The sequence below is a fragment of the Cydia strobilella genome, chromosome 3, assembly GCF_947568885.1.
Source record: "Cydia strobilella chromosome 3, ilCydStro3.1, whole genome shotgun sequence".
In the NCBI taxonomy this organism is placed as follows: Eukaryota; Metazoa; Arthropoda; class Insecta; order Lepidoptera; family Tortricidae; genus Cydia; species Cydia strobilella.
In genome coordinates, this window is record NC_086043.1 from 7,297,674 (window position 1) to 7,316,873 (window position 19,200).

General features: G+C 37.0%; 1 protein-coding gene across 1 annotated transcript; it reads left to right on the plus strand.

The window, feature by feature from the left end:
* The first annotated feature begins 619 nt into the window (after positions 1-619).
* LOC134755720 (uncharacterized) lies at positions 620-8,474 on the plus strand. Its single transcript, XM_063692265.1, has 4 exons — positions 620-1,093; positions 1,808-1,971; positions 3,495-3,632; positions 6,887-8,474. Exons 1-4 carry the CDS (start codon positions 793-795, stop codon positions 7,028-7,030), a joined length of 747 nt encoding a protein of 248 aa, XP_063548335.1. The 5' UTR covers positions 620-792; the 3' UTR covers positions 7,031-8,474.
* Positions 8,475-19,200: the final 10,726 nt, after the last annotated feature.

Below are 19,200 nucleotides of genomic sequence, written 5' to 3' on the forward strand. Positions count from 1 at the left end.
CCTCAATATTCTCCATGCCCTGGTTACACGTTTTACTAGAAGTTGATACAATGTAGTCTTCTAACTTTAGATAAACGAAAACCGCAATAAGCCCGCGAGCCGTGGCCACGCGAAATAGTATGAGCGCTCATACAACGAACTCGTCTAACTTTAAGTTAACATAGTTACGCGCAACCACCAAATGTATGAAACAGTGGTTACGCCAAACTATGTTTATGCGTTTATTTCAAAAACTATGTACTTTTACAAAAAAAAAGTAAAGAAATATTATTCTTCACGTCTATTGAAACACAAAACACATATTAAAAATGACTTAACTCAATAAACTCACGAAATATATGAGTTTATTAGTTTTCACGCTCACCAAAAACTTTAAAGTCGATTTACTCAAAACTATGTTTTTTGAGATAGCAGAGATACGTCTGACACGGCAGAGTTATAGTTTGTCAAAGGACTGTCTAATTTCAAACCTTTGTCAGATAATGTGCTGTGTGTGCTGTTTAAAAACGAGTGGGGGAATAATTATAGCTTTTTATATGGCAACTTAAAGTTTTATACGTCAACTCACTACGTCAAGTACGTCACTTACGTCAGTCTGATTGTGTTTTTTGATAACAAAATAAAGTTTCTAAATGTAAAATTCTTATTTAAATCCGATATTTATTGGAATTTTGTTATAAACAATAGAATCTGTAGTTTAATGTATTATTTATAGTGAACAATCTTACTTCAATAAGGGTTCTAAACCTTATTTTCAAAAGTTTCTTTGTTTGAGACGGCCAGATTTTGAAAATGAACACTTTGAGTGCTAAATTAAAGGATTTTTTCCTGAATCTGAAAACTGATGCCGTGCCGCGGCCCCCGAGGAATCGGCCAGTAGAACAGGAAACGCGACCAGAGGAAAACAATGAAAACTACGACCCATATAATGAGGAACCTGAAGTTATTGTCATTGAGGAACCGGACGATGATTTGAAGAAAGAGAAAAATAAGAAATCGAAACCCAAGAATTACTTTTCCAAAGAGGAAACTAAAGAAGGAAAACCCTATAAACAGGAGAAAAGGAAAAGTGACTGCATAGTTAACACACAAGGTTGGTATAGTTTGACAAAGGACTGTCTCATTTCAAACATAGACAGAGATAATCATACTATCTTTGTGTTACAATAGTAGTAACATCAAAAAGAAAAGGATGAGTATAGTTTTTATAGTTTTTTTTGTTCTTATTTACTGACAATTTGGTTTGACCAACTATATCTATTTAGTAGGGTTTAAAGTAAACAGCTAAACAAAGGAATGTGAAAAATTTATGTCTACACACAGCACACATTACAGGTTGGAATGGGAAACCATACCTATCCCCTTTTTTTGACAATGAACATGATTTGATGAATGTGGGTACTAAAAATCCCTTTCGTGCATAAGAGGTGGCCTGTGCCTAACAGTGGGATGTATACAGGCTGGATTATTATTATTATTTTTATTGACCATGAGTACCATGACTACTTCTCTTCAAAATCTGTATGTATTTTTAATAATTTATGAACTTACGACATACTTTGTTCTTACCCCTATGTGCAAATACTTTAGGAACCATAAACATTAGCTATTATTTTAAATCGTCGGGTGACAAGCAAAAGTCACTAAGTAAGTTCATACTTGTGGTGGTACTTCGTGACTTTTAATACGGTCCACTATAGTGAACCATATTATTATCCGAATAAGGTTGTTTTTCATTTAATTATTTTTCAGTAATTAGTGAGTTTTGCTTGTCGCTTGATGAAATATATATAAAATAATGTTTCAGCAACGGGTCCTGTGATTAACATAGTGAAATCCAAAGATGTCCGTTGGGGAGATGACTACTATATGGGCTCAGCTAAACCACCCACTAAGAAGAACATTGACCCTGAAGAGGAGGAGGTGGAGAAATGTAATCTTATCACTTTACTCATGGAGAGTAAGCAAAAAGTGAGTAAAACCTAAAATCAGTAATTTCATAATTAAGAGAAAGTGTAAAGAATGTTTTTTAGTATCGGTTATGCAATCCAGAGGTAATTTGGCTCCCTTTAACTGTAAGGTCTCTATGTAAATGTGCTTACTTGTTAATAAGTACGCTTAATGGAAGGGATCATATTCTTTGCAAGCTTTCCGAGTTTTCTATACTTTGATTTGTCTTCTATATAAAACTGTTCTTCTACCCTCGTTTAGCTAAAACTTTAAGCCTATTCCTAGTTGGTGACTGTTAGATCAAATCTGACAGATTAAGGTGTTATGCTGGAAGCGATACCATTATGTTGATTTTAACAGTTTTATACAGTTTTTAAAATAATTTCTTCATCAATTCTGCGATGGTTTTTTAAATTATGAAGTTCTAACACATTCACGGTGGTCTTCTTCTTCTTCTGCTACCATGCCCTAGCAGGCATTGGTGGCCACCTTTGCAAAGTCTTTTCTACTCTTGGCCAGTCTTGTTAGCATAGCCGCGTCCTTGATGTTTGTCCATTTTTTGATGTTATCAAGCCAGTCATCCTCCTTCTTCCCCTTCCCCATTTTCCCTTTATTTTTCCTTCTATTATAACTTTCAACAGATTATACTTTTCATGTCTATGTAGATGTCCAAAATATAATAATAATAATAATTGAGTCATTCATTGTGTTCTCATTATCAATTAATACTAATAGCTATATAAAATTGTATGCCCTCAACCACAGATTATATAAACAATCCAATAAACTTAAGACTAAACTTAAGCCTAGTCAAAAAGTCCCCCACGAGTTGTCCCCGGCGCAAAGGTGCCCATCACACTAGCCGCGTTACCACGTTGAATTGCGATGGACAACCTTTGCACCAGGTACGAACCCGGTGCAAAGGGAACCCATTATATAATAGTACTTACGAACAGATACTTATCTCTCAAAGAAAACGCAAATTTAACCGTTATGATACCTACACAAAAATACAATGGAGTGACCTTCAACGTGCCGTTCCTTGCACCGCGCGCGCCGACACAACGCTAGGGTTGCCGACACAACGCTAGGGTTGCCGCTTGTTTCAAATACTTAGGTAGATATCTAACTATAAATGTGTCATAAAAACATTACCTACATCTTTAAAACGATTTAATAGTACCTCTACCTACGAAGGTAACTATCGTAAAAATAATAACAGTAGGTGTAAGTACCTATATTGAGAACGTCTACTTACTTTTCCTCATTTGTCGGGCGAGTAAAAACCGATAATTTATTGTGTGTTTTGGTATTCCTGCATCCACTCACACTACAAGCTGACCTATTTTTTCGTTGCGAAGACATTTTTTTCGTATGATCTCTGGCGTATTCGAGCGCGCGGTGACATGCGTGCGTTAGCGCGTGTGGCAACCAACTGGCTTGGTACCGTGAAGGGGACGCGATTCGTAGGTATAAATCCGAGCTCGAGCGGAGTTCCATAGGCCTGTCTCAACATTTACCTCATTAATTTTATTTATTTTCAGCCCATACAACATGAGTACATGGACCAGATATCGGGGAATTTGGGCAAGAACTGGTATGGTCTGTTCATATCGCTGGGCTTCCTGAAGGGAAAGATTGAGACCATGGAGATTAATACACGCGATTATGGGGTCACAGAGGTAAGACTCGTAACCTTTATACATTTTTATTATTTATTTGATTTCGAGCCATATTCAGTTATGTATAAATTCAGTTTTTGTAAGTTCTATCCTTGTCTATCTTATTATTATGTTTTTATTAGTTGATTTCGCAATGACATAAAATAATATCTAACTAACCAAACATAAATCCATTTTACAAATAGTAGGAAATAATAGGCTTATTATATTATTTTTATTTATTTAGGTAGGTACGTATTTTGGCATTTAAAATTTTGAAAATTTCGTACGTATTTAACCGGTCAAATAATTAATCGGATTTCGGTAGCTTAAAAAAATAAAAATAGGTACTAAAATTAATATTAGCGGAGCATCGAATTATTCCAATATGATTAGTATTTTAATGCCATTACAGCTTTCGTTTATTTAAAGGCAAGTACCAATTATTTATTTGGCAACTGAATTAGTATATTGGAGACTATTTGCGAAGCACATTTTAAAAAGAAAACGACTATCTATTAATTTAAAAATGAAGTTCTTTTAAAATATTTAGATAGCAAATTAAGGTAAATTATCACATTACTCGAGCTGTCATTTTAATATAAAAAAGGATCCTAAAAAAGTTATTGTGGTCGTATAAACATTGAACCTAGACAACTTAGGGTGTTCGATTAATGTCGTGGTTAAGATAATGTTTATGGAATAATAACGGAATGTTAAAGTGTGTACAAACATCACTTTATAATTTTACTAGGCTACTACTAGTGCGCGTGTAGGGATTTAAAGAAATCGGCACCATTTTTTTATTATTTCTACAAAAAGACAATGATATTTTTTAAATGTCATAAATGTAAACAGCTAGGTATACGCAAAGTAGCACTTTTTGAGTAAGTAATTATATTAAAAATAGATTTACCTACTTAATGAAATACCTATGCTCGGAATATAAAATTTTTAAGGACCTTATGAATCTTTTATGATCATTCAAACTATATAACACCCATGAAATAAAACTATGAAAACGGATTATATCGCGTATATTGAATTTATAATACATCCCGACGTTTCGAACTCTTTACAGCGTTCGTGGTCAACGGGTGACTGAGGAAAAATTACAAAATGCAAAAATACCCACATACTAAAATAATTACGTTACATACCCAGAATGCTGCGCGAGGCCATTGAGATTAAGAAATATCCAAACTTTAATAGGGAAGATGGCTTTTCTCTACCACCAGCTTGGGATCCTGTAGTCCACCTGATAAAGGAGCAAGCGAGACATAGACTGTGAGACCGTAGTGTTGGATGATGCTGGACATTCTGATGTTTTGAAAAGATGTGTCCCGCCGAGTTTGTTGCCGGTCCCATATTGGGATACCCTCCTACAATTTAGGAGGGAATTAAATCTTCTCGGGTCCGTGGTGTAGGGTTGGAGCCGGCATAGTTTATTTTTATCGCGTATATATATATATCTTTACTTGAAAAATAATTATAGTGTATAACTAGCCTTATGAACCGATTTTGCATGTACAACCAGCCTTAAAGTTTGTAGTCTATGATTGTTCATTATTTTAGTATGTGGGTATTTTTGCATTTTGTAATTTTTCCTCAGTCACCCGTTGACCACGAACGCTGTAAAGAGTTCGAAACGTCGGGATGTATTATAAATTCAATATACGCGATATAATCCGTTTTCATAGTTTTATTTCATGAGTAACTATCGCGGTAACCGAAGACAATATTATATAACACCCAATAAACGAATTGCCTACCTTCCTAAGATAAATTCTTAGGTCTTAGGTAATCTTAATAACATGCAAGTACCTAATCTTAATAAATTATGGTCTAAATACCCAATTTTGAAAAGTGCCTGCGTTATGCCTGAAATTTACCTAATGAATGAATTACCTGAATTTAATATGTCATTTTGTATTTGTACGCTCGCTTCGCTCTCTCGGTACTTACTTGAGTATTTAAGTCCCAGTTAATTCTTACATGCTCCTCCTGGCCTCACTCACAATCACACCTAACGATCACGATAACCTAACCTAACCCAGGACTTCAAATTTTTAACATTTCATATTACCAAAATATTACTCAGAAATATGAATATTTTAAATTTAGAGTACCTTGAAAGATTTATGTGCGACGACCAGTGTGCCTAGGAGAAAGTGTAGGATTAACTTAAACTCGAGTAAGTACTTATGACCCGAACCAAGTGCCAAAATAAAGTATGCTGGTCTTCTCCACTATGACCTTATGGCAGTCTACACTGGCTGTTAATACAAAGGCGTTATAATTATAGTATCGTGTGAAACAAACGATGTATTATTACAAAAATAAACCAATATTCATTAAATTTAGCTGCTTCCGCAATTTAAATACTACCTGAAACGATGTGCTCAATATGATAACTTAGGCGTAAACAACTATATGATACACACACATAATAAAAATCATAAAAATAATAAAAATCATACGCTTTGCAATAATAGATGCCAATTTATTATTTAGTCTCCAAACTATCATTTCAAGATTTCCATCCATTATATTTCCATCAATAACTCAAATGATAATACATACGTACTTATGTATATCTGCTCAATTCTGAATGGTTATTTAGTTTTTCTTTTAGGTAATTTGGATATATCTTAATGACGCACTAAACTGACTAGTGCAACTTGGTGTTGCGAAACTTGGAATATCAACATTATATTATGCAAATTAAAGTTGTTTATATAAATAAAGCAAGACATGATCATGAGATTGACTTGTGCTTTGCATTCACGTAAGCTAAATACACTTATGTAATCATTGCATAAGTGCATGATGTTTGCGTAATCATACGCGTAATGACCCCTATCCCCTATGAGACTTTAAAATATTATTATTCCATTTCCCGTGTACACGCGCCCCTTGTTAGGTACTCTATCGCTTTAGCAGGTAGGTTTGTAAGCAGAGTTGAGTTTAACAGGAGTAAAGAAACGTGATTTTGTAGTATTTAGGACTGTAACACGTACTGGTAAAACTGCTCGTGCACTTGAGTCCATATAGCAAAATACATGCGAGCAGTTAGCGATCCATTCGCAAATAGGCGGATCTCACAGAACGAGCCGCCTCACTCGTTTTGGGTACACGTATTATCTCGGCCGAGGCACATCTCCACGGACCGAGCTGCATAGCGCGGCAATTTCCTCTCGAGATGGCTCGTCGGACCCGCCTAATATTTAGAGAATAGCGTTGTTCCAATTTTCAATATAAAATTGTATGTTCAGGCGCGCTACAAGTTGCTGCTGGATTGGACCAACAACGATGAGGACGGCACGCTCGGAGGCTTGACTAAGACGCTCTGGGACCACGGAGATCGAGCGCTCGTGAAGCAACTCGCCATAATGTACAACAAAAACAAGAACAAGTAACATTCCTTCTATAGTGCTTTTAGGCCTTAGGGATTGGCACGCTAGTGGTTGAGAAACATCTAGTAGGTATTATTAATATCCAGTATTCAGAATTGATAGAGCAAACTGTTTGCGGGCTTCTGTTAAATGAGCTTACCGTGTTCTAGTATACATTTCTATGCATCAAAGGTACTTTTTAACAGACTTCAAAAAAGGAAGAGGTTCTCAATTCGTTGCAATGTTTTATGTTTTACTATTTTTAATTTTCTTAAATTCCCGGTTAACAAGTTTTTAGGGTTCCGTACCCAAAGGGTAAAAACGGGACCCTATTACTAAGACTCCGCTGTCTGTCTGTCATCAGGCTGTATCTCATGAACCTTGATAGCTAGACAGTTGAAATTTTCAGAGATGATGTATTCCTGCTGCCGCTATAACAACAAATACTAAAAACAAAATAAAATAAATATTTAGGTGGGGCTCCCATACAACAAACGTTGTTTTGTTTGCCGTTTTTTGCGTAATGGTACGGAACCCTTAGTGCGCGAGTCCGACTCGCACTTGGCCGGTTTTTTTAAATTTGCTCAATATATTTCTGAATACTGTCACTATAGACACGCTGAGGGTGAGGGCATGTCCTTGGGTATCGCTGCCTCTAGTTTCGGCGTAGTTGGTCCTCTACACAACACAGAATTTTATTCTGCTTTGCAGTCTAAAGTACAAAAGACACAAATAAAGTTAAATCAATGGGATTTAAAATAACTTGTTTGAACACATATTTGCAGACGTTTTACGTCCATTTTCCTAAAATAATTGACGTATCTGTTCTGTTTACTCGTATCCGGGTAAACCTAAAGGTACCCATCGCAACTGACTACCTTGCAAAACGTAAGTACAGTCAGCAAAACCATTAGCTTAGCACGCATGCATATATTATATTGGTATACAGAGATGCTAAGCTAATAACTTTACTGACTGTATGTACATGCCAATATGTGTATATTGTAGTTAGCCTTAGATGTTAAGGATTTAATTAAATGAGACGCTTTACAAAATGTCGTTTAAAACGTATTGGTAATGCGGCTTTATTTTTTTATCAGTTTTACATATCGTGTATATACTTTTCATTTACTTAGGTAAGCGCTTTCTGTGACTTTTGCTACTTGAATTTTTGATTTTAAATAAATTATACTATTTTATATATTTGTACCTCAACATGATTTAATCATGATTCGGAGATTAAGATTACGTTGAATGTACTTGTGAAAGACTTGTGACAATTAACCTTTTAATCGTCGCCACTTATTTTGAAATTTTATTTATTTACATTGTTATAAATATATTCTAATTTAAAAGACAGACCTACTCGTATTTTAAAACTGTTACAAATTCGCCTTACTTTAGGGTTGTTTATATGGGACCATGGATTTAAAAAATAGTGACCTAGATTGTACACAAAACATCACATACTGAATACAATTAAATTATATACTTTATTATTATTCTATGTTTCATTTTATCCGTGCACTATATGTTGATTTTATTCTATAATCTGCTGAAGTCATCTGTGTAAATTACTTAGCCATAATTTAGTAATAAAAACTAGTAACATAACTTGCAGAAGCGACTATCTAGCAATGTAATACGGTAGTGTTTTTTTGTGGAATAATATATATTTACAAAAATATTTAATCCCATAACATGTACAGTCGAAGGCAAAAATATCGATCCAGACAAATGGCTCAATAATATGTGAACACGACTTTATTGTCTAAGGTGTAAGAGCGTACACATATTTCTGAAACTTTGGGAATGTATATATATTTATGACCTTGACTGTACCTACTTTCACTATTGTACACCACGATCGTGAGCTAAGTGGCCAGATGAATGAAACATAAAACTACCTACTGAATATTTTAATATATCTTCTTTTTACTACCTTGTCAATGTAACGGAAGGAAACAAAGTAACAGGGATTTAAAAACATAAAGTATAGTCCTTATTTGATTGTAATGCAATGTCGGTTTGTCGCGCTCTCACAACCACTTGCTGAGCGCGACACACGGTACTGATATCAAATTGGTGTTATATTTGTGTTTCTGAATTAACCTCACAATAAATGCACCTTTAAATACTTGTTATTTTGTCAAGTTCACAAATATACAAGTTCTTCGTAATTCGATGAAAATTCTACTTAACATCTGAGCACAAAACGTGAAGTTGACCACCCCATTTCGTTTGCCCGCAAATGGCATATCTATATCGTTAGTTCATCGTTAGTTCACGTTTGTTCAGTAGGTAAAATCGTTAGGACCCGATTCCAAAGTCGATTTAAAAAAAAAAAAAAAGGGGGTGGCTGTCTTCACGCTAGCCACCCCAAACCACTTTTTGTTAGTTTTTTTGGTCTAGATAGCAAGATATTCGTTAGTTCATGATTGTTCAGGCATTGGAATCGTTAGGACCCGATTCCTTCATTTTTTATTTTTTTTTAAAGTGGGGTGGCTGTCTTCACGCTAACCACCCCACCCAGAAATCAGTCAAACTAACCATTTGAATCCATCGGGCGACGTTAGTTCACGTTTGTTCAGGCATTAAAATCGTTAGGATCTCAATAGATTTGCTATAAAAAAATAAAATCAAAAAATTCATATTGGCCGGCCGAGATAGTTCAGCAGGGGGGGCGTAACAAGCAATCGACACAGATACTAACGATTCTATGCCCTAAATAAGCATCTATAGACGATATATAACCGATACAGTACGGTAACTTGCGGGTATTCAGAACAGATTAAAAGATTTTCGTGGTTTTATATTTTTTTTATTCTATGGTGGTGGCTGTCTTCACGCTAGCCACCCCAAACCACTTTTTGTTAGTTTTTTTGGTCTAGATAGCAAGATATTCGTTAGTTCATGATTGTTCAGGCATTGGAATCGTTAGGACCCGATTCCTTCATTTTTTTTTTTTTTTTTAAGTGGGGTGGCTGTCTTCACGCTAACCACCCCACCCAGAAATCAGTCAAACTAACCATGTGAATCCATCGGGCGACGTTAGTTCACGTTTGTTCAGACATTAAAATCGTTAGGATCTCAATAGATTTGCTATAAAAAAATAAAATCAAAAAATTCATATTGGCCGGCCGAGATAGTTCAGCAGGGGGGGCGTAACAAGCAATCGACACAGATACTAACGATTCTATGCCCTAAATAAGCATCTATAGACGATATATAACCGATACAGTACGGTAACTTGCGGGTATTCAGAACAGATTAAAAGATTTTCGTGGTTTTATATTTTTTTTATTCTATGGTGGTGGCTGTCTTCACGCTAGCCACCCCAAACCACTTTTTGTTAGTTTTTTTGGTCTAGATAGCAAGATATTCGTTAGTTCATGATTGTTCAGGCATTGGAATCGTTAGGACCCGATTCCTTCATTTTTTTTTTTTTTTTTTTTAAGTGGGGTGGCTGTCTTCACGCTAACCACCCCACCCAGAAATCAGTCAAACTAACCATGTGAATCCATCGGGCGACGTTAGTTCACGTTTGTTCAGGCATTAAAATCGTTAGGATCTCAATAGATTTGCTATAAAAAAATAAAATCAAAAAATTCATATTGGCCGGCCGAGATAGTTCAGCAGGGGGGGCGTAACAAGCAATCGACACAGATACTAACGATTCTATGCCCTAAATAAGCATCTATAGACGATATATAACCGATACAGTACGGTAACTTGCGGGTATTCAGAACAGATTAAAAGATTTTCGTGGTTATATATTTTTTTTATTCTATGGTGGTGGCTGTCTTCACGCTAGCCACCCCAAACCACTTTTTGTTAGTTTTTTTGGTCTAGATAGCAAGATATTCGTTAGTTCATGATTGTTCAGGCATTGGAATCGTTAGGACCCGATTCCTTCATTTTTTTTTTTTTTTTTTTTAAGTGGGGTGGCTGTCTTCACGCTAACCACCCCACCCAGAAATCAGTCAAACTAACCATGTGAATCCATCGGGCGACGTTAGTTCACGTTTGTTCAGGCATTAAAATCGTTAGGATCTCAATAGATTTGCTATAAAAAATTAAAATCAAAAAATTCATATTGGCCGGCCGAGATAGTTCAGCAGGGGGGGCGTAACAAGCAATCGACACATACTAACGATTCTATGCCCTAAATAAGCATCTATAGACGATATACAACCGATACAGTACGGTAACTTGCGGGTATTCAAAACAGATTAAAAGATTTTCGTGGTTTTATATATTTTTTATTCTATGGTGGTGGCTGACTTCACGCTAGCCACCCCAAACCATTTATTGTTAGTTTTTTTGGTCTAGATAGCAAGATTTTCGTTAGTTCATGATTGTTCAAGCATTGAAATCGTTAGGACCCGATTCCTTCATTTTTTTTTTAAAGTGGGGTGGCTGTCTTCACGCTAACCACCCCACCCCGAAATCAGTCAAACTAACTATGTGAATCCATCGGGCGACGTTAGTTCACGTTTGTTCAGACATTAAAATCGTTAGGATCTCAATAGATAAAAACATAAAATCGAAAAATTCATATTGGCCGGCCGAGATAGTTCAGTAGGGAGGGTGTAACAAGCAATCGACACAGATACTAACGATTCTAAGCCCTACATAAGCCCGATATAACACCGACACAGTACAGTAATTTGGCGGCATTAAATAAGGTTAGACAGGCAATAATAAAATGCAAAAACTTTAACTTATGCTCCTAAGTCGACGGCTGAAAAAAATACTCAGAATCGGGTCCTTACGATGCCACTTGCAGAATAACATCATCAGACTATGCTAATTCACGATAGGTAGGTCATTTGCGGGCGATCAAAACAAATTTGCCGAAAAAAAAAACTTGAAAATTTTAATAACCCAACTTATGCTCCTAAGTCGACGGCTGAAAAAAATACTCAGAATCGGGTCCTTACGATGTCACTTGCAGAAAAACATCAGCCGACCATGCTGATTTAAGATAGGTAGGTCATTTGCGGGCGATCAAAGCAGGTTTTGCGGAAAAAAATAAAATTTGAAAATTTTAATAACCCAACTTATGCTCCTAATTCAACGGCTGAAAAAAATACTCAGAATCGGGTCCTTACGATGCCACTTGCAGAATAACATCAGCCGACCATGCTGATTCAAGATAGGTAGGTCATTTGCGGGCGATCATAGTAGATTTTGCGGAAAAAAATAAAACTTGAAAATTTGAATAACTCAACTTATGCTCCTAAGTCGACGGCTGAAAAAATACTCAGAATCGGGTCCTTACGATGCCACTTGCAGAATAACATCAGCTGACCATGCTGATTCAAGATAGGTAGGCCATTTGCGGGCGATCAAAGCAGGTTTTGCGGAAAAAAAATTGAAAATTTTAATAACCCAACTTAAGCTCCTAAGTCAACGGCTGAAAAAAATACTCAGAATCGGGTCCTTACGATGCCACTTGCAGAATAACATCAACCGACCATGCTGATTCAAGATAGGTAGGTCATTTGCGGGCGATCATAGCAGATTTTGCGAAAAAAAAAAAAACTTGAAAATTTGAATAACCCAACTTATGCTCCTAAGTCGACGGCTGAAAAAAATACTCAGAATCGGGTCCTTACGATGCCACTTGCAGAATAACATGACCAGACCATGCTAATTCAAGATAGGTAGGTCATTTGCGGGCGATCAATGCAGATTTTGCGGAAAAAAATAAAACTTGAAAATTTGAATAACCCAACTTATGCTCCTAAGTCAACGGCTGAAAAAAATACTCAGAATCGGGTCCTTACGATGCCACTTGCAAAATAACATCAGCCGACCATGCTGATTCAAGATAGGTAGGTCATTTGCGGGCTATCAAAGCAGATTTTGCGGAAAAAATAAAACTTGAAAATTTGAATAACCCAACTTATGCTCTTAAGTCGACGGCTGAAAAAAAAATACTCAGAATCGGGTCCTTACGTTGCCACTTGCAGAATAACATGAGCAGATCATGCTGATTCAAGAAAGGTAGGTCATTTGCGGGCGATCAATGCAGATTTTGCGGAAAAAAATAAAACTTAAATACTCGTATTTTAATAACCCAACTTATGCTCCTACGTAGACGGCTGAAAAAAATACTCAGAATCGGGTCCTTACGATGCCACTTGCAGAATAACATCAGCCGACCATGCTGATTCAAGATAGGTAGGTCATTTGCGGGCAATCAAAGCAGATTTTGCGGAAAAAATAAAACTTTTAAATTTGAATAACCCAACTTATGCTCCTAAGTAGACGGCTGAAAAAAATACTCAGAATCGGGTCTTTACGATGCCACTTGCAGAATAACATCAGCCGACCATGCTGAATTAAGAAAGGTAGGTCATTTGCGGGCGATCAATGCAGATTTTGCGGAAAAAAATAAAACAAATACTCGTATTTGAATAACCCAACTTATGCTCCTAAGTCGACGGCTGAAAAAAATACTCAGAATCGGGTCCTTACGATGCCACTTGCAGAATAACATCAGCAGACCATGCTGATTCAAGATAGGTAGGTCATTTGCGGGCGATCAAAACACATTTTCCGGAAAAAAATAAAACTTGAAAATTTAAATAACCTAACTTAAGCTTTTAAGTCGACGGTTGAAAAAAATACTCAGAATCGGGTCCTTACGATGCCACTTGCAGAATAACATCAGCCGACCATACTGATTCAAGATAGGTAGGTCATTTGCGGGCGCTCAAAGCAGATTTTGCGGAAAAAAATAAAACTTGAAAATTTGAATAACCCAACTTATGCTCCTAAGTAGACGGCTGAAAAAAATTGGCTGGAGTTTATCGGTTTGAGTTACTGGAGGTTTCTTATGGAGGCTGATGGATGAGCTGTAGGGGTTGTTGTGGAGGCTCGTCGGGGACCACATGGTTCCCACCTCAGTACTCATCGGATGAGGTTGAGAAGAGTATACCTATGAGATGCGGGATGCACGATGAGTTCTCTTGTCGAGATTCAGTTTTGCCGCGCATCCACTGATACAAGCCACGGGACTTGGGGCCCTTCTAATCTCCCTGAGAGTGTTGAGGTTACATTCATAACAAGAGAAAAGAGGTATGAGATTGAGAGCAGATGGAATTGTGCGCCCATCGAGTGTTGATTCCTGGTCAGTGCAATAGCTATTTTATACTGTGCTTTGTATACATAGAGATCCATGTAGCGAGGTTATCATTACATCCCCCTTGGAGTAAAACTCCGCTACAACTTTGCTGAAGGGTACAAGAAATGAATTTCAACGGCGACTAATTTTGTGTAGCCGGAACGAGGGGGCTCATTTCAAACAATTTATCAGTTAAATAATTTAAGTGTAACAAATTGATAGTAAAATAAAATTAATGTTAGATTTAACGATCATTTTTATTTTTAAGACCAAATGTTGGTTAGAGAAATTTTATCCTGAATAATAATACTCCTATCCTGATACTATATCCTGATTAGTATAATAAAATAGGGAGTGTTTGTTTTTTTTTATTTTAGTTGGTTCGAGTCCCGTGCGAGGCAAGCGAGTTTAAAAAAATCTTTGAATGCAGTTTTGTTTCTTTTTAAAAATAAAGGAATGTCTCCTTTAAGTAAAATGAGCCAGCTTAAGGATTTAAGGTAGTTTCCCTCCAGGGCCCGACTTATCTTTCCACGCTGTATAATGATTTCAAATAAAAAAATAAAAATAGCGTCAAATACATCATGCCCAGAGCCCAGTCCATCATCTGATTAAATGTATTGCTGCAGGCGACTTTGACTTATAAATAGTTTTCTTACGGAGTAGTTGTATTTTGTACTAAGCATGATATCTTAAGCTGCATTATCAGCAACTGACCAGCAAGATGATTATTATCAGTGCGCTTTTTTCTGGAAATTATTTTTCATGGTTGCCTCCACTGGGTATAGGTGAAAAAAAATCTGTTGTTACCACTGTTACCAATTTGGTGGTACCTAGTGGGAATAATCATTTGAAACCCCATCACTGATTGATCTTCCTATGCCACCAATCAAAAATTGTTAGTGACAAGAAAGGGCTGTTTCCGTTAAAACTTCTTTGTTCTTTACTATACTATGCCAAGTCTTGAAATAAACAGGTTGCAGGCGTCCATAGGCTACGGTGACTGCTTGCCATCAGGCGGGCCGTATGCTTGTTTGCCACCGACGTAGTATAAAAAAATAACACCAAAACTTGTCACTACGCATTTTGTACTGATTATTATCAAAATATATTGAGACATTAAGTAGTATGATAGGCAATTTATAATAATTATTATAACATAACAAAAGTATATCCGACCCGGGTATGTCCTTAAACTACGTCCAAAAGAGAGGTATGGGCACTGTGAATAACATCTCGCTTTGTGTGGTAGGGCACAGGACAGCGGATGTCATTCCAGATCTAGAGCAGAGCCCAACTGGGGAGGTACCTCCACCTTACAGAAAACCGCAGCCAAATAACACTAGACCCTACTAATAGTGTTGTGTTCCTGCCGGTGAGTAAGGTTGCCAGAGCTCGAGGGAGAGGAGTGTTAGGGTCGGCAACGCGCATGTAACTCCTCTGGAGTTGCAGGCGTACATAGGCTATGGAGACTGCTTAACATCAGGCGGGCCGTATGCTTGTTTGCCACCGACGTAGTATAAAAAAAAGTCAATGTAATATCGCACATATTTGGCACTAGTTGTAGTTCATTTTGATCTTAAATTGTACATTGTATTTTTTAACCTATGTTGACAGTGTATATGATCAGTAAATTCAGTACCTATAAATAAATCTATATGTTTCGCTATATTTATAATTCTATATCCTCCTATTGTCAGTAGGCAGGAGGGTTGTTATCTAAAAGGTATGCTATCAGTGCCGGATAAACCAGTGATCAAATAAAGCAGTTGCTTGGGGCTTTATGTATAGAAGGCACCAACATTTCAGGGAATTGGAGAGAGGAGCAAACTGTGGTGCGCAGATGATTAGAACTTATCATCTTCCTCGCGTTATCCCGCCATTTTGCCACGGCTCATGGGAGCCTGGGGTCCGCTTGACAACTAATCCTAAGAATTGACGTAGGCACTAGTTTTTACGAAAGCGACTGCCATCTGACCTTCCAACCCAGAGGGGGAACTAGGCCTTGTTAGGATTAGTCCGGTTTCCTCCCGATGTGTTCCTTCAGCGAAAAGCGACTGGTAAATATCAAATGATATTTCGTACATAAGTTCTGAAAAACTCATTGGTACGAGCCGGGGTTTGAACCCGCGACCTCCGGATTGAAAGTGCAGATGATTAGGACTAAAGGCATAAAAAAATTAAATGTATTGAATGATAAATAAAGTGAAACAAAATAGGTAAATAACTAATTATGTTCTATTGTCATAACTAGAATTTTTTTTTTAGTACTACAATAAAATTATAGAATAATAAACACTTGTCACTTTAAGTAAGTTAAATCTTGCAAGCAGATCTTGTCAGTAGAAAAAGGCGGTAAATTTTAAAAATGTAGGCGCAAATTGATATCGTACCAAAGAAAATTTGAATTTCGCGCCTTTTTCTACTGACAAGATTTGCTTGAACAACTATATGTTAAAATTGGAAATTGTACCAAAATATATATCGCTCTCTGTTTAGCACCTACATTATTATTATTATTACTATATACGAATGCACAGGCAGCTTAAAATAGCTGATACGTGCATATCAATGTCCTGCACTTGTGTTTTGTCCATTCGTAAAATGTTTGTAGAGTCTGTTTTTAAAGGAGTTCACTGAAGGCGCACTGATTACGGATTCGGGCAAACTGTTCCACACTTTCACTACACGGTTAGACAGGAAGTGTCGTCTTGGGTTGCTACTACTCTGCGTCCGTGCCAGCTTCAGAGAATGTCCTCTCAGTCTGTCATTCATATTCCGAGTGAAAATGTCACTTAACCCGGGTACGTTGTAGTGTCCTGTGAGTATTTTGTATGTTTCTATTAAGTCACCACGTTGCCTTCGCTGCTCCAAGGTTGTCACTGTTGTCAGGCCCAATTCCTTTAACCTATCTTCGTAAGATCGGTTGCGAAGAGATGGCGCCAATTTTGTTGCTCTTCTTTGGACTCTTTCAATAAGGTTGATGTCCTTTCGGAAATATGGATTCCAAATTTAGAACGCATATTCCAATAAGGATCTTACGTATGTTTTATAGAGTTTAATTAAAATATTCTTTTCCCCTCACTAGCTCGGAAAGTTGTCTTCTATCCTTTAAAACTAGCAGGGAAAAACGCATTTTATCCACTAGTGGGGAAAGTAATTTGACCTTGGATGGAGCGTGTTTAAGTAGCTTGACAGATAACAAAACGTAAAACGCTCATAATAATGATTCGTTTGATATTAATTATCATTAAACAAATGGTTTGAGAATCTAATAAAAAATACCAAATTTAGCTTTATTTAATGATTTTATGTCATAGACCTTAAAGTTCCATAAGAAACGTTTGTTTTTTAATAATGATGTTAAATATAATTCTGAACGCACAAGTTGAGTCAATGCAATTTCAAAACGCATCATTGACATTTCATACGTCAGAATTTCAACATTGTCAACAAACTTTTTACTTACAAACTTCTCACGTAAAATACAGAATTTCCAGTTTTTTGTTATAATATCGTAAAAAAAAATAGTGATTCCAGTGACGAAGATGATCTAACGCCTGTGGATGTTGTACTTTCCTCGCTATGGTGAGGGGAAAAGTTTTGTGTTACACACGGGTGCAAATGTATTTTACTTCTCGTGTGTTGAAACACTCGCTACGCTCAGGATTCTATTTTAGAACCACTCGCTACGCTCGTGGTTCAACTATAGAATCATTTCGCTTGCTCGTGTATCAATTCCACACTCGCGGGTAAAATACAACTTTGCACCCTTGTATAACAAATAACTATATCCATATAACGGAAAGCTTTCTTAATCATATATAAAACAGAGTTAGCCTTTTTGGTAAAACCCAAAATGTGTTCCTCCCAATGTTAAGTTATCAGCTATAACGACACCAAGATCTCGCTGGGAAGCAACACTGCAAATTGTGAGAGAAACGAAATATACAGACCGATACATCGCAATTCATCTGCAGATGCCTCGCGGAGCGAAGCCGCGAACGCGAGTGTGGTCGATTTCGCAGATCAGCGAACTCGACTCCACTCTCGCGTTCGCGGCTTCGCTCCGCGATTCGCCCACGAGTGTGGAGGGTTCTTAAAAGATATCGGCAGATGCCGTATCTGTGATGGGCTTTATTTGTTACCCACCATAAACCATACTATGTGCACCATACTCCTACTGAAATATACATGTATCTTCAAGTATCTTTCAGTAGGTGTAGCAGAGAAAGCGTCTTCTAGTATAAGACTGTCCCGTTCGGTCCATTCCCCCCCCCGCACATGTATAAAGCCCCCTCCACACACGAGTGGCTTAAGACTGTCTTGTACGAGCAAAGAGAATCCATGACTGATCCACTTATATACTAAGCCCCCTCCACACTCGTGCGGGAATCGGGGCGCGAAGCCGCGAACGCGAGTGTGGAGTCTAGTTCGCTAATCAGCAACTTATAACCTTCTTATTTTCTTTTAAAGCCTGGCAACCCTTATTTGTGACCGGATTTTTGCAGGCAACCCTATACCATTGTATTCGCAATAAAATTACCATTATTTTGATATACAATTCAATCGTCAGACAGATGGGTGCAATTATCGATTTTAACTCACCCGTTTAAACACGGCAGCCTCATAATAGTGACCGGAAAAACATAGGCAACCTAATTTATTCATGTTGTACAAGTTGTATACTTTCCATTGGAACTTATTTTGTTCGTCAGACAAATCGGTGAAATTTAAAGAAAAAAATATATTTTCAAAAATTTATTTAAAATAGCCTTGACAATATTTCTTTAGGCAACCCTATTTATTTATGTTCAGGAACATATTTTCTTTCATAAAATATAAGTTTCATCCGTCAGACGTATGGGTGAAGGTCGACCATATAAGCCGTATCTCCTACTAGTAGGACTTTCGGGATAAAATGTATCCTATGACACTCCCGTGATCAAGACGAATCTAACGATACCTCATACATCAAAATCCATCAAGCCGTTTAGGCTACAGGAGGCCACTAAGAAACAGGCATACATACATACATACATACATACTTACATACACTCGA

What these genes read in the sequence shown, in the direction of transcription:
- LOC134755720 (XM_063692265.1), top strand. Translation starts at nt 793, where the DNA reads ATGAACACTTTGAGTGCTAAATTAAAGGATTTTTTCCTGAATCTGAAA. An exon ending in CTGCATAGTTAACACACAAG is followed by an intron (nt 1,094 to 1,807) that starts GTTGGTATAGTT and finishes ATAATGTTTCAG; the next exon opens with CAACGGGTCCTGTGATTAAC. An exon ending in TCATGGAGAGTAAGCAAAAA is followed by an intron (nt 1,972 to 3,494) that starts GTGAGTAAAACC and finishes ATTTATTTTCAG; the next exon opens with CCCATACAACATGAGTACAT.